Raw genomic sequence first — 16,780 nt, 5'->3', positions numbered from 1 at the left:
TCTGCCTCTCTGTATGTCTCTCTCTTTCCCTCTCTTCCTCTCTTTGTTTCTTGTATCTGTCTCGCGCTCTCTCTCTCTCTCTCTCTCTCTCTCTCTCTCTCTCTCTCTCTCTCTCTCTCTCTCTCTCTCTATGATCAGTAATTGCAGTTTGAATGCCTCTGCTTGTCTCACTGAATAAAACTTTACTGCGGCTCACAAACTCTGCTGTGCTACAGTGATGAGCTGATGGAGGTGCAGACCCACTTTAATGGCTTTATTTAACAGGGTTGTAGCCGTGGTCTTCCGCAGCCTCCTCCTCCATCGCTTAAGACCAGAGGTGCAGCAATACCTTTTCATCTGAGAGTCTGGAAAAGTGGTTTAAATGACCATAAACAATGCAGTAGCTCTCTGCTCTGTATTGGAAAAAAATATATTGACACTTAAAAGTGAAGAGTTATTGTCTTATTTAAAGTAGTGGCATAATAATACAATTAGCCACATAGTTTCTATGAAGAATTATACTTACGTTCAGTTTGATTCTACACTTCACGCTTTATTTGTGTTTGTATTGATGTCTGCAAGCAACAAAAAGACAACAAACGGGTACAGAGTACAGAGATTATACACAACAATAATTGAATAGTTTTATTCCAAAATGCTGTATATCCATTTGTACCAGGTGATGTGTAGTGGAAATCACATTTTTATTTTTCTAGTAACAGTAGTATCCCACATCAATAGTAGTTCCACTAAATTATATAAAAAAGATTCAGGATTATTGAAAGTGCTGTTAATGCATTTTGGATTTAAACTCTTCAAATCATAATTAAATATGAAACGGAATGAAAGTGTATTTTGGAAAGAAAATCTGTGTGTTTCAAAAAGAAATTAATTCATCCTTAATTTCACTGTGGCTTTTAACTGTGACTTTAAAGGGGCTTAAAGGGGAATTCCATTTTTTTTTTTTTTTGCATTTCAGCATAATTAAATGGTTTAAGTTGTAAACAAAGTCATTCAGAGTGGTTTGATGTGAAACGCTCAGTTCTGGAGAAACTTATCAAGTCAGAATTGTTCACAGTTGTGGTGATAAGAACCAGATGTCTGAAGCTTGCCTCTAAAAGCTCCCTCACAGAAAGTTATTTAAACTAAATGGTTATGAATATGCTAAGTGATGGCTGAGACAATGGTTTTACAATAGTTTTGCCATAAGGTTTTGGTCTAAGACATATTTTTAAAATCAGTTCATTGTGGAGAGGGACATGAAGGCAAAATATTCCCCAAATAAAACATTTTTTCTCAAATTTACCACAATTTTTATCAACATTACATATAAAACCTCAAAAGACATGTGGGTTCACTGGTGGTTTCGGGTAGTAGATGAAAAGGCTGTATTTGCCTTATAGACATCATACCTTTTGATGGAATTACGTTTTCAAGGGGATGTTTGAAACCTCTTTCTCTCACTCTCTCTCTTTCTGTATTAGAACATGGAATACTACCAGCAGACATCACAGATGTACAACAAGGCAGCAACTAAAGCTGAGGGCAACATCAAGTAAGTGTAGTAACAACCCTTCCACTCCTAATCCATAATCCAGAGGCACCACTGGGAGGCAGAAATACAGAGAATGCCGTTGATGAGAATTTTAATTAACAGTGACATAGATGGCTGGTTTAGCCAGACGTTCAGGGAGGTTCTGAGTGGGTTTCCTCAGAGGATCTTTCTCTCTCTCTGTCTCTCCTTCCCTTCCTTTCCATTTCCCTGTGAGTTCTCCTTTTCTTTTCCTCTTTCTTGCACATTCGCACACCCTTCACATTAAACTGCCTCTGACTAAATAAAGTTTAAGCTTTTAACTGAAAACAGGCTAAAATGAGTTTGTGCTGGTTGCCATGACGTTTCTTGCACATTCTCTGTATTTGCTATTCTCTGTATCCTAATACAGTGTTAAAGAATGAGTCACCAAGCTAGCTGTGAATAGAATAGCTTGTGTGAGTATAGTTGTGGTACATAGCACACTGGCTTTATGGTCAGTAGAGAGATGGATAACCGAAGCCAATTAGGCTGCACATACTCTGCTGTCTCTTCGTGCAAACACATTCATTACAGCAGGCAAGGTCATTTTATGCACGCTCACACATGCACACAGTGGGCTTACACAGTGAAAGTATGAAAGTATTTTTCACTCTTTATAGTTTCTCAGGCTCCTCACTACAGCTCATTTCATCTTGCTGGTTCTTGCCCCTCTCTCTAGCATTCCCATTCTGTGTTTCGTTTACTTTTTCACACTCTGTCTCTCTCCCTCTCAGTTATCTCCATCTACTGTACTGTCCCACCACTGAGGTGGAATGAGAGCATATTGAGTGAGTAGATGAAACCCTTCATCAGAGTATAACTCTGCTTATCTTGTGCCAGGACACAGCTGGCTGCAGTAATCCTGTAGTATCAGACCAGACTCTGATCCTGCATCTCCACACCCATGGAGGATGTTATGTTAATGAACTCCAGTAGTAGTGATGTGATGGTGCATGCACAGTGGGGAGACTGCGCTGAAAAATCTGGGGGGTTTTTTTTGAACTTTTTTAAAAAAAAGTTTTAGAACGTTGAAAAATAATTTCTTAAAATAGTAAAGTTATGGACAGAAAGTTGTTATATTGATTATATAATTTGTTATGAAAACAGTATATTAAATAAAAAAAATAATTTAAAATGTCAAAATTCTCAAGAATTTTCAGTAGAGATCACAGATGTTTGGATTCCAGTATATTTTCAGGTCCAGTTCAGAGCTCAGGACTTTGTTTTTCAGTATTTTATCTGAGGGCTTCAAGGGGAATTTTGCTAAAAATGAAATGAAACCTGTATTAATTTGTCAGTACCTGCAAAACAGTTGAACACACACCAGCGACAAAACATCTGAGCAGGGAGAATAAGAGACATAATGTAATAATGCATTGCATAGCAGTAATACATTCAGATTCAGATTTCAGATTCCTTTATTGATCCCAGGGGGAAATGGCAGTAAGACTAAAACATACCAATAAACTAATCATGAGTGTGTTTACATGCACTCAGTAATCAGATCATAATCAGATTTCTAATCAGTTGTCTGATTAAATGATTTATGATTAAATGGTCATGTAAACAGCATACTCCAATTTCTTAGATCGGAGTAAGGTCTAGAAATCTGATCGGGGCATCTGCTAAAGAGAGCTGGGGTGTAGCTCAGTAATCAGATTTCTTAGTGCATGTAAACTCTTACTCTGATTTCTTTCGGATTTCTCAGCGCATGCGTGAAAACAGACAGCAGTATGGGAAATAAGCAAGCAGCGTTGCCGAAAGATGGCAGCAAAATGTTTTTGGAGCAATGCTGAAACCCATTACATGCTTGACAAATGAAGGATTTAAATATTCTTTATCTTGTTGAGGATGTATGATCATATTTTCAGGTAAAGTGGCACGATGTTTTAAAGAGAAAGCCGCAGTATGACATTTGTTCCATCACTAAAGAATCAGTCATCACATGCCATTATGTCTTGGTACAAAGTACATGTCTTGATGACTCATGGTTGAGGCCTGTTTGAACATAATAGAATTGAGCTAGATAATACAGTGTTCATAATGGGTACTAGACTTTATCAAGGACACATTGTTTTCACCTAGTTAACACTATCACACCACAGTTAATTTAATTTGCTTTGCCACACTCCTGTTAAAGCTAATGTTACATATGCTGTCTTTTTAAAATCATCTGATAGACATGCACTTGTTCATAGTTTGCATCATATTGGTTTGATATTAGACTCTGAATGTACACATTTATGGCTCTGCACATTTACAAGAAACATTAATATAGGTATTATTACCATGGAAATAGTAGAGAGCCAGTGTTAATAACCTATCATAATCTCATAATGAAAGTATCGTAATCCCCTGATAATGTTTCATTTGATACATTGCCTCAGCATTTATGTAATGAATCTAAAAAGACAGTAACAGCTGATCCAGACAGAGAAATGTTGGCTGTCAGTTTGGTCCTGTGTCAGAACAATAAATGAATGGTGTCAGACACTTTCAATTCACATGACAGTTGCATCAGACGCTTTATTACCTTATCTGTCGCCATATTTGTAGTTCATTGTAGTGGTGTTTTACATTGATTTTCTGTCTTTTCTCTCAGGCCCAGGAATACAGTTCCCATCTGTCTTGAGCTGCAATCTCAGGTGTTGAACTGCTATAAGGAGAACAGACACCAGACTCTGCACTGCTCCGCACTGGCAAAGGAGTACATGACCTGCATTAACTCTGCCAAGAAGGTGCGTGTGTCTGTCTGCATATACTCACTGTCCACTTTATTACAAACACCTACATTGTCCATTTTCCACTACCATATAAGTGCATTTTGTTGTTTTATAATTACAGATTATAGTCCCCCTGTTTCTCTCCACAGGACCACCACTGAGTAGGTATTATCTGGTTGGTGGATTCTATGCACTGCAGTGTCATGGTAGTGTACACTTACTGTCCACTCTATTAGACACCTGCCTGTGTTGTCCACCATGTAGGTTGGAGATACACAGTAATATCAGAAGCATATTGGCATCAGCAAATATTGGCATAAGATAGATGTTTAGATTTGATTGATGTTTCAAACCAATATTTGATGACTTATTTATTGTATTCCAGAAGGACAATGGGCTGTTGCAGTAAAATGTCTGTATTATATAAATGTAGATAAATAATTGCTATATTTCTCTGTAATGCTAATCGTGGTGGATTTAGTCTAATTTCTGTATTTTATAAATGTTTATGTATTGGTATTGGTATCCATATGAGCATATGTATGTGAAAAATATTGGATATCATCCCACAATTCCCAAGTCAGTGCACCTCTATTGTAGATGCAAAATTAGAGACGATAGCTGATCTGTTGCTGCAAGTTTGTGTTGGCTGTCCTCTAGACTTTCATCAGTGGTCTGTTTCTGGTCACAGGATGCAATTGGCTGGATATTTTTGGCTTTGGCTATTCTCAGTCCAGTAGTGACACTGACTTGATCTGATCCTGATCGACTCTGTGCAGCACACGACACTTAGATATCACTACCACGTCAGTGTCGCTGCAGTGCTGAGAATGATTCACCACCCAAATAATACCTGTTGTATTGTAAGTGGTGGTCCTGTGGGGATCCTGACAAATGAAAAACAGGGTAAAGGGTGCTAACAGGTTATACAGAGAAATGGATAGACTGCAGTCTGTAATTGTAGAACTACAAAGTACACCTGCTTGGTAAGTGACCTGATAAAATGGACAATGAGTATAGATACAAGGTAAGTGTACCTAACAAAGTGGCCAGTGAGTATATTTGGGTGCATATTTGTGTACATATTTTAATGTGTTTATATTTGACACTGATGGCCATAAGCTCATCTTGAATGGCGCTTTCCTGTGTTAAAGCCAAAATCATAAAAATGTGCATTTTTTTGTGCTAATGTGTGAGAGGACGTTTGTGCCTCATGAAATGTGTTTTGATAATTTTCACTGGGGATATTGAAATGCAGTGGACTTTATTATCTTTTGTGTGTGTGTATGTGTGTGTGTGTGTGTGTGTGTGTGTGTGTCTGACGCATAAAGCCTTTTATCTCTGTGTACAACACAAGGCTCCTTTTAATACAGGCTCACTCATGCATTTTGCAGAGGGAGAGAGAACAACAGCTTTCATTAAAGACAATCTGTGTGTGTGTGCATGAGCGCATGCGTCTGTCTGTGTGTATGAGCTTATTGCACACGTGTCTCAAAGACTGCGCGGGTGAACGGTCGAGCCCTCAAGCTCTAAGGCTGGCGTGTGGTGTGGCACGATGCCAACTGGAGCGGGCAGGCTGCCAGCCGTACAGCTTCTAAACTGCAGCAAAGTCTAGTACTAAAGAGAGAGTGGAATATCAAGGTCTTGTGCTAAAGAGAGACCAGAATATCAGAGTTTAGTCCTAATGAGAGACCTGAATATTACTATGCATTGCTAGAGACCAGAATATTAATCTAACACTTAATAGAGATGAAAATATCACTATCTTATTCAAAACAGACTAGAATGTAAGTGTCTAATGCTAGAGAGACAACAGTATCAGAGTCTGATTTTAAACAGAGTCTTTTTCTGAACAGAAAGCAAACTATAATGGCCTAGTGCCAAAGAGAGACCAGAATATTAGGGTCTAATGCAACAAAAAGACCATAAGATCAGTAGAGAACCAAAAATAGACTAGCATATGAGAGTCTGTTGCTAATGCTATTGTAATGCTAAAGAGAGACTAGAATGTTAGAGTCTAATGCTAAAGAGTCTCATAGAATTAGAGCCTAATGCTGAGGAGAGACCTGGATATTAGAGTTTACTGTTAAAGAGAGACTGCAATAAAAAACGTTTAAGGCTGAAAACAGACCAGCATATTAGAGTGTAATGCCGAAGAAAGACCCAAATATCAGGGTCTGATGCAAAAGAGAGAGCAGAATATTAGTGTCTCAAGCAGAAAGACTAGTTTTAAAATGGATATGAATTTTAGCGTGTAATACTAAAGAGAGACCAGAACAAAAATGTAATGCTAGAAAGAGATAAGCATCAGTCTAGTACCAAAAAAGACTAGAACGCCAAAGTCTAGTGCTGAAAATAGAGCAAAAAGTAGTGTCTAGAGCTTGAGGAAGATTAAAGGAATATAATTCATTTATGAGAGGAGATGGCGCAAAATGAGAGGGCTCATGAGGGGAGACGATGCAAAAGAGAGAGCAGTCATGAGGGCAGGCAGTGCAAGAGAGAGCAGTAAATATTCCAACAGCATGACCTAGAAAGGGTTCCAGGCAGCGCACTGTTGCACACTGCGCATTAATTCTGTGTTGTGCTGAAGAGAAATGCACTGACTTACATGCTAAGGAGAAGGAATTTAATCTGTCATCATTTGCTTGACATTTTTCTTTATTCGTGCTGCCCAAATAGCAGGTAAACAAAACAGATAAGAGAATGTAGACTAAATTAACTTGCGCTGTTGACTAAATTAAGGTACCCTATTACCAGTTTCCCATATGCAACCCATCCTGGCACTCCAGAGAGATTAAAGCACTGATGTCATAACTGTACCAAAAAGAAACCATTTACAGTCACATATGACCATTATCACTACTGTGAGAGATCGTATAATGTTTCTGAAAAGGAAAAAGAGATGTCGTTAAGAGAAGTAAAAAGGGAAGCAGGGCTAAAAAAAGACAAGCAGAGGCATAAACATTAAAATGCGATGTATCAGTGACATTTCCTTTGGCGTACTGGGCATATATTTCAGGCATATCTCTGGGTGCCTGACTATCATGCTCATAGATTTAGTGAGTCTGACAGGTATTGTTTCAGCCTTCTTCTTTCTAAGCTGTGGAAATGTTAAGACTGTCCATGGGAACCACACTGCCTGTGATATTATCTCACTGTATTATCTCTTCTTCGACACTATCCATTCCTATGCCTGCCTTGTCTTAAGGATATCTCATTGTGCCTTTCCGCTCTCTGAATGCAGCTGCTGTAGTTCTGTCACAGGATGCTGCTGGTTTGTTGTTTGATAATTTGGGTAGCAGGACCAAAGAGAAATGTCAAGCAAATGACTGGTTTCATTCGTTTCCTTTTTTTCTCGTTCTGTTTCTCTTTTGATCTTCTCTCCCCATAACCACCTCCCCCCATCTTCTCTGACTGGCTGGTTATTTTTTTTTATCCTCCCTTTGCTCTGTTTGTGGGTAAAGCCTTTCATAAAAAGGACTTTGACTGTTGGGAAACAAAACCTTATGTGAAGCGTATTGACCAAAGGTATCTTCTTGACTTCTTCGTGCAGGTTTTTGGTTGGTTGTTTCTTCCAGTTGTGTTCTGCTAGCTCTCTGGTGTCCAAGGCACTCTTACTTGCTCTATCCCTGTATAAAGGCTTTTTGGTTTGGGCTGTTTCAGAACCCCTCATTCTCAGCTATTTTCTCTGGGCTGCTAACCTGTTTGTATGCTGAGCGCTGTTGAATCTCCTGTCAGCGCCTCTTAAAGTCTCAATCTGGCGGCTGAGTGTCGAGCTTCAATAAAAGTGGCTTTAGCGGCTGTTGTCACTGAATAAAGACCGCACACGATCTCACAGACAGATCCTAATGACAAGTGCCTGAACTTTTCACGGAAAGAGATAGACAGAAAGAAAGCAGGGAGCAGATCTTCAGATCTTCAGTTATCATTGATGGCAAATACGTTCAGTATTTCATGTCCATGGCATGCTATTGTTATCCCACACACTCACGTTCCAATAGAGCAGGTTTGCAGTACGGTTTTAACAATATACTCTCATTAATTTTTTTTTAAATATCTGAGGAATATCTGTAAACAGCCTGTTGCTGCAGTTTCCCAGGAAAGCTTCAGGACAATTCAGGCACTGTATACATATGTGTGTTTGCTAGTTTTTAGCTTTATTTTTTTCACAGGTCTTTCTGATGTTATAAAGATATGACGGAGTGATGTCAGTAAAAGCTGTGCAAAAGTGAGAGACCACCCTACGTATGAGAAACCATAAGTAAAAAGGAGTTTTCAAAACTGGAGTTAAAAATAACTGGAGATCTTTAATAGATTCAGAGAAACTGTGTCACCATCAGATAAACAGAACTTGAAGTTTTCATCTTTGAGAGAGAGGAGAAAATCAAGTTCCACTCTTCTGTTTCTGTCAACTGAGAGAAGACACCTCAGCACTAGCCTGAAAGGATGTGCAGCTGTCAAGCCATTGTCTCAGAGAAAAAGACACGGACAAAAGTAATAAAGAATTATTGCAATTCAAACTTAAGTACTGGTGTTCAACAATGGACTGGCCACCCCAGAAGACTGAACTTTGAAGGAGGATATAAATATTCCCGCATATTTCTTAAACTGAAAGCAAGTGAAAAGAATGGAAGCTGTGTCTGGGTCGGCACACTAAATACAGAAAATTTTGTTATGATTAGTTATTGGGAATGTTTTACCTAGCAATTAAATAAATCAAGTGATCTCTGACTCTTGCACAGTAGCGTAATAGCAGTGTGTATTAGTGCTATTGACACATTTCTAGTTTATTTTTCCTATATTTATTAACTTGAAAAAACCTGTTTCTTTTCAAACTGTCATTTTTCATTAGAAATTGAGCCATAAACATGGGCCAAAATCTTATTAATTTACTTTAATATCCCATTACCTAACATTAAAAGTTAGGAATGACATTATTGGAATTTCAGAGATTATAGGTTTATGACTGGGACAGTCATAAAGGTTTTTAACAATACCAAAAAAATACTCATTTTGGTTATGATATTGTAATAGTATTTTTTTATACCATCCCATTCCTGATCTGCAGTTTTTTTAGCTGTTCATAACATACTTCTACTAAGTAGAACAGCTGTAAATATCCATTAGCATGGTTTAGATGTGCCAGAAAAAATCCCCTCCAGGCACTTCATATAAGAAACTGTGTTTTTCCTGAAGCTTTTCTTAAGGCCATTTCTGTCTACCATGGTGAGACCAATCTGTCACAGTGGATGAGTGTGGAAGAACAGAGGAGGAATGAGTGATGGGAGGGGGTGAGGAGAACGAGACTGATGGGAAAGGGAGAGCCATTAAAATAATCTCATAGAGAAGTGACCTGGGCAGTTGGCAAAAGGGCAGTGATTGAGGGAGATAAAGGACGCACACTGAGAAAAACACACACATTTTTCTGTCTCAGTCAGAGAGTTCAGACTTTTTCTGTCACTGTCTTTTTCTTTACACTCCCTCATACACACACACACACACACACACACACAAACACAAACCATTAGAGTGTTTGATCAGTGTCACTATAACACAGCATCGTTACCCCTCCCACTGAATGTATGACATACCATCCTAGCTCTGCTTACTGATAATGTACCGTCCAGATTACTGCAGCTACATCAGGGAGCCTGTAGACAGGCCATAAGTAACACACGCACGCACACGAGCTGTAGAACCAGATGAACTCACTGATCTATCTATCATAAGGTCACGGCATGGTCACACTAAAGATGACAAAGTGCTGCCTCCCTTTATTATTGCTTTAATAAAGAGGCCATCTCCCTGACCCACTCACTCTTGTCCTCCCTGTGTTCACTCTCTGTGTTTTCTTCTACTCCTGCTCTACTAGGTTGTCTTCATTAACATATTTTAGAGGATAAAAAGCATGTTTAGCTGTATTAGGAGTGGGCAATATGCCAATATATATGTTTAGATTTTTATAACATATGATTTTAATATCATAATACCATAAAACCTATTTTATGATACAAAATACATATTACGATAGTTCATTTTTGATAAACTAAAGCCCGGGCTTATAAAGCTAGCTCAACAGAACAGATGATGAATAGGTTGTGCCTCCCGAGGGATTCTGGGACTTTGAAATAAATAGGGCTGATATGCTCTCTTGTAGGAACTTTGATCTTTCAACAACAGGAAAAAACCTTAGGGTCATGTGATACTTCTTTAGTAAGCCTACACTGCCGTTTACCTTTTGTTTATCTGGAGGATTAAAAGCTTAGTTCACCAGAAGGCCTATCAGGGCCAAAACATTTTCTGCTCCTTCTTCTGATTTTGCACAAGACGGTCAATTAATGAATATGTGCTCAGTCTACAACTGCATCCAGAAACCTTTGCTAATGCTCCTGTCTTCCCTGTCCCTTCCTACCGCTCCCCTCCTATCCTGGAACAGAGGAGGAACAGAGAGAGTGAGCAGTAATTGGGGAAACAGGGCAGCTGATCCATGTCCACGTCATCAAATTGGTTGTCGACTATTGATGGATAAAGCCCATAACAGCATTCACATGAAAACACATCCCTTTAGAAGAGGGTGCTCTGTGCTTTTTTGCAGAGAGAATATCTTCTTTCCCCATCATATCCAATAACTTATGATTTTGCAGTCATAAGCTGGATACCGGAGACACAAATGGAAATAGCAGCTGTAAACAGCTCTCTACTTCTGATCAAGATGGAGTTTAATACCTGGTATGAACAGATACTTATTATTTATCCTGAGAAACAGGTGATAGAGGTGGTTGTCATGGCTTATTGAGTCTGCTGCTGCTGTAATTCCATTCCAATAGTGTGTTGCCCCCCCCACCATTTTAGTTGGTCTAACAGATGCAATGGGTAGTTTTTGAGGACATGCACAACAACACTCTGAACCCTAGATGGTCCACATTTTTCGAGAAAAGTCTGGATGCAGACATGCACTCTCAGCCTGGCATGCACCGCCAGCCTTTTGATGACATCAGTGTGCGCTCTGCCACAACAGTGTTTCTGTCAGTTTTACGAGGATAAACAGCGAACCATGTTCTGTTGGGCAACAAGAGGTACTCTGATCATATATTAACATTGCCATGCTGATAATAAGGTAATTAAATATGGAAACTTTCACTGTAAAACCAACCACAATGGTAAGACATGAATGTTGCAGAAAATGTTGCAGTAGTACAGATTACTTTTGCTGTCTCGTCAATGTTGTCACAACCTCCTGGAAAGTTGTCAGACAACATGAGGAATTACATTTCAACATTGTGATAATGTAGAAAAGCACCAAGCAGACAATGTTGTGGGCACCAAAACAGTATACAACGTAACTGTGTTTGCAGGGCCATTAGGAATAAAACCTGATGGTTTTGCTTCCTAAAGGGAACTGGCTTGATAGTTGCCATTAGAGGCCATTAGGAAGTGAACAAATGTATCTGGAATCAGTCCCAGAAGATCAAACGATTGGAATCCTTTACACTGTGGTATCAACTCATCAGGAAAACAGAATGCAGAGACTACTGAAAACCACCAGGAACCAACAGACACTTTTAATGGGTTCTATGACTTTTTTCAACAGGGATGGACATTAAATGTAATTCTCTAGCTGTGTTATGGACGAAAAACAAATTAAGTGATTATATTATATTATATTAAGTTATGGTGCCATTGGGCTGCTTCTGCCATTGTGGCAGAGCGTGCATGTGCACGTGATGTCACTGGGGCGGAGAGTGTATCTGGCTGAGAGTACATGTCTGCAGCTAGACTCTATTGCATTTTTCTTCATGATTATGAATTGCAGGTGAGGTTGGAGCAAAATTGTGGATCATCTGGAGGGTCCTGAAGATTGGGTTGGGAACCAATTGCAACAAATGCTAAATACCCTTGTACAGCTACTGCACTTGGAGCCCCCAGCTATGTTTTTTATCTGTAAAAAACAGATGTTTATGTTGGTTAGCATTACTTAGGTAGTGATGGAATTTGCAATGTGCTCAAAACTGCTTATTATGGGATAATTTATCATAGTAGTGATATTATATTGTCATATCACACAAACCTAGCTTGTTCCCTGTGTAGGATAAAATAATAATTGTAGATCATGTAGGAGGAGTAGAGCTTGGAGGGAGAGAGCCATCAGCGAATAATGAATGTAAACAGGAGGGTATTCTGTCTCTCTCCTCTGTGCAGAACGTAATGGTCAACCATGGATCATGAGGAGGAAGATGGTGAAGATAATCAAGACGAGAAGAGGGACGGCATAAAACACTGCTTGGATTCCACAGAATCACTTTTAACCTGTGTGTGTGAGTGAGAGAGAGTGGAACTGTGCGTGTGAGTGTACCTGCACGCTTGTATATGTAGTAAGAAGCATGTTTGAAAGAATTCCCTCTTTTGGTCTCGGAGTGACTGCAGGAGGAGGATGTTGTGGGATTATGTGTGTATGTGTGCTGTTTGCGGATGATGTTGATTTGCTGTGATGTGCTCGGTTTGGCAGTGGAGCATCTCTCACAATAAAACATCTGCAGTACCACTCATTTCAGTGTGAACACTCAACCTTTGTCCTTTAGCAAAAGGCTGCATTTTAATGCATCTCTCTTTCTGTCCCTCACAAACCGTGCTGTACAAAAGTCAGAAACTCACCCTTCCTTTTTTCCTTTTTAGTCAAAATAATCATTAAGTACTAAATACGTTAAAAATAGTTAAGTAACCATTAAGTAAATGCTCCAGCATCTTCAATAAAGCTGAAAATTATACATAAGCCTCAACATCTAAATATAGTACCTGCAGTTTTAGTATTTATCGTATCCTTTGCCTTTATTACAGCTTCCATTCCTTTGGGGGGACTTTCAGTTTTTCAAAGAAACCTACATTTCGTTCTTCTCATGAAATAATCTCAAACACCTTCAGTGATGTTGAGGTCTGGACTGTGGGATGGTCGCATCATTGTTCTTAGAACACCAGCAGCTTCTTTGTTTGATTTGCAGATTTTCTTTTTATTTTTAGTACTAGTGACATTTACTATTGTAAATCCTTTCCTGACTTATGGAATCATTGAATTGAATCGTGTCGAGGTTAATGTGTTGGCACATGGTACTTGAACAGTAGCAGATGAAGACAAATATCTGATAAATGATGGGGGCTGCTGGCTCATACAGGATTTTACAGGATTCAAATACTCCTTGATATTTTTTACAACTTCTCAAAATCACTCTTTAAGACAGTAATATTTGAAATATTTTGCTGCTAGACGCACATCTTATGTTTGTTGTAAACACAAGACTATGGTGAAGCATAAACTCCATAGGGATCCACTCAATGCTACTTAGTTTTAAAGTATATTCAAATTATATTAAAAAACATTAACACAACAATATATGGTGTAGTATTATTATTTTGTGTGTGTGTGTATATATATAATATAAAACGTTATGCTTTGATGATATTGGTGATTTGATTATATATCAATAGAATTACATATAATTATAGACATACATATATATTCAAAATAATATATTCAAATAATTATTCAAAATAATACTTTTCTAAAATGTGATTATTTCGTTGGTGTTCTAATGGGGTGTGTGGGCTACTTTTCTCTGATGCAGCTGTAAAAACAAATGCATAATAAGATCTGTTCTGCTGATCTCACCTGAAGCAGTTATATGTTGGAGCAAAGTCAGAGGCCGCATGGATTAGTTCAGGGGTTCTCAACCTGCTCTTCTAGCAGCATCGTGACGCTATATTATCAGCATAATCTGCCCATTTAACATCTCACTCTCTACAGACTTTCATTTGCTATTATGTAATGTCTGCAGCACAAGCATGAAATAATAGTGAAGATACACGTTAGATTTTGGCTCATGGATAGGAACGTATTTTTGGCCAAGCACCATCGGCCTGAGTGGTGTATTGTTATTGCTGATTGTGACGTCGCTAATCCAAAAGCCCAGTGAGTGGAGTGGAGTTTAGCTATTTCAAATGAATTATAAAAACCCTCAAAACTAAAGAGAAATGTCAAGACCAGAGGGAGTGTAGTATTTTCAGTGAAAATGCAATGTAGCTATTACAGCTCCACATCTACCTCACACATTCTTATTCCTTTTCCTTTTTTCCCAATTTTTAATGTTTTTTTTTTTTTTTACATTTTTTATGTTTTTTAACGTATTCCTAACTGGAAAGGTTGGTTTCTCTGATTGAATTGAGTTAGTTTCTCTGTGGCCTGCTATGCTTTGAAGTTATACACAGATGGGCCTTGGGGTGGAAAAGATTGAGAACCCCTGGATTAGATAGTACTCAGATAAAGATCACTAGTCTGACATATTTAAATTGACCTTTCGTGACTTTATGGTATACCAACCTCATATCACAAATTTAACACTGAACAATGTTCTTATCATCCAATAATTTAAAGTGCCTCCGCATTTTCTCTGGCATCTGTTCTTTCTTAGTTTCCTGTGCTCTGAGGTGAAGCTATGAATATATAGTGCATTCAACTAAAGCAGCTACATTTTATTTATTTTTCCCATGTATTTAACTTCCATATATTGTAGCTTTTTTTTTACAATCACTAAGAAGCACTTTTCAGTGCCAAGTTCACTTCTTTTAAGCTCTTCACACCCCTTTCTGCAGACACATGCAGCTCAGAACAGCACTTGATTTCATGCCCAAAATGCTCCACAGCTATAAAAGCACTGCAGTAACATCTCAAAATAAATGAATTCCGTAAAACATCAACACTAGTGCTCATATAACCGGAAAACTTTGTGAATTAGAGTACAGTTATCCTCAAAAACATTAAGTGGAGTTTGGGGGAGTGCTGTGCCTGAAACTCCTCCTCTTTCCAATCTAATGCTCTGTAAATTCTCATCCATTCTCTGTGACAAAGTTTTTGTTCACTCCCCTTCCTCTATCAAGTCTTCCCTATTGTTGAAGGCACAGTCTGAACTCACAATCAGCTGTTGCCATTAAGATTGATACACTATTTTATGTAAAGCTGTAAAGACAAAAAATTTGCCTGGACAAAAAATTTGTCACCTTGCATATTTAAAGTGGTGACAAATTTTTTGGCCAGGGATCTTGTGAATAAAAATTGCTTTGTTTCCAGGCAAGAATTGCTTCTAGAAGTCAATCCAGGTCCTTCACAACCAATTTCTGAAAGAACACTCCACAGAGAAGCCAATTTTATTCCTGCCAGCGGTCCCAGGGCATCAGTTTTGCCTTTTGGCTGTCAGTTTTGTCTTTTGGCCACAATTCACTCAATTTCCTTTAGGCTGTGATTTTTCGCCACTCCACTGCATTGAACTGTATTAACACATGCATCGATTACACCTGCAAATTTAGTTACTTCGTTCACATTCTGGCCTTTGGCACGCACAATTGTACAAGGAACAAGACATTCACTGCACTGTACCACCTTTTCTCAATCTATGAATCCTGTCACGCAGCCACAGGTATACACAGCCTGATCATCCTTGTGCAATGCCGTCTGCAGGAGCCTAAAATTACTACCATCTTAAACAGGCAAGGGGACTCATTTTTTGTCCAAGAGCTTATTTGCTCTGTAGCTTTGTTTTGCTTTAGTTTATTATTCTTTAACTCATTGTGTAAATGACTGTAAAGTGTGAATCATGTCAATTCAAAGTGATTTGACATTTGAATTGATACAAAATATTGATTTTGTTAATCAAAACTCTGCTTTGTGTTATTTCATTAAAAGTATTTGACTTGGGTAAAACCAGTTTATTTTCTTGTTACCACAAGAAACTTTTTTTTTAGGTTGAATTGACAAAATGACAAACCTGAGAAGTAAATTGAAGAATTTTGGAAAGTATTGTCACTGGAAAATGTCTTGGTGTGGTACAAACAGAATGTTGTTGTGCAAACTGTGAAGAAAACTGAAAATGCTTGTTAGCAACTGGAAAAAAACTGTAACTGTCACTGTTCTAACTAAAAGGCCTTTGCTAATGAAATGTATTTTTGGTTATAGAACATGTGGTTTAAAAACAATCCTGAAAAGAGAAACAAATACCAATTTAATGAACCCTCGAGTATTCAGAATGATTCAGGCCAGTCCTATAGATGCAATCAGTCTTAAATAAGTGATCAATATTATAGTTAATAGTTAATATAGGTTAAGTATTATTTCTCTTTAATAAGAGGAGAACACACAAATTCTTATGTGAGTTTTTGACATGCGCTGTTCTCCTGTGAGCTGCTCTTGTCCCTTCACAGCTCATCTCCAAAGCAAATTATCTGCTGGAATCCTTAATGAACTCGCAAAGGTCTGTTCTGCAGTAACCCTGAAACACTAATAACTTAGTGTCTCTCCGTCTCTCTCCCCCTCTCTCTCTCTCTCTCTCTCTCTCTCTCTCTCTCTCTCTCTCTCTCTCTCTCTCCCTCCCTCTCTCTCCCTCTCTCTCTCTCTCTCTCTCTCTCTCTCTCTCTCTCTCCCTCTCTCTCCCTCCCTCTCTCTCCCTCTCTCTCTCTCTCTCTC

General features: G+C 38.5%; 1 protein-coding gene across 3 annotated transcripts in view; it reads left to right on the top strand.

Annotated features, from left to right (window-relative positions):
- The window catches only part of chchd6b (coiled-coil-helix-coiled-coil-helix domain containing 6b), a 44,374-nt gene extending 31,553 nt beyond the window's left edge, over positions 1-12,821 (top strand). For all 3 annotated transcript variants that reach the window (XM_037534794.1, XM_017697904.2, XM_017697905.2), the window contains 3 exons: positions 1,464-1,534; positions 4,155-4,290; positions 12,475-12,821. In XM_037534794.1, the coding sequence (XP_037390691.1) occupies positions 1,464-1,534; positions 4,155-4,290; positions 12,475-12,501 (234 nt within the window). In that variant the 3' untranslated portion in view covers positions 12,502-12,821. The remainder of the gene's footprint in view (positions 1-1,463; positions 1,535-4,154; positions 4,291-12,474) is intronic.
- The last annotated feature ends 3,959 nt before the right edge of the window (positions 12,822-16,780 follow it).

The sequence above is a fragment of the Pygocentrus nattereri genome, chromosome 26 (assembly GCF_015220715.1).
Source record: "Pygocentrus nattereri isolate fPygNat1 chromosome 26, fPygNat1.pri, whole genome shotgun sequence".
Taxonomy (NCBI): Eukaryota; Metazoa; Chordata; class Actinopteri; order Characiformes; family Serrasalmidae; genus Pygocentrus; species Pygocentrus nattereri.
Note: the sequence above shows the minus strand (reverse complement) of the source record. Positions and strands in the feature narration are given on the sequence as shown.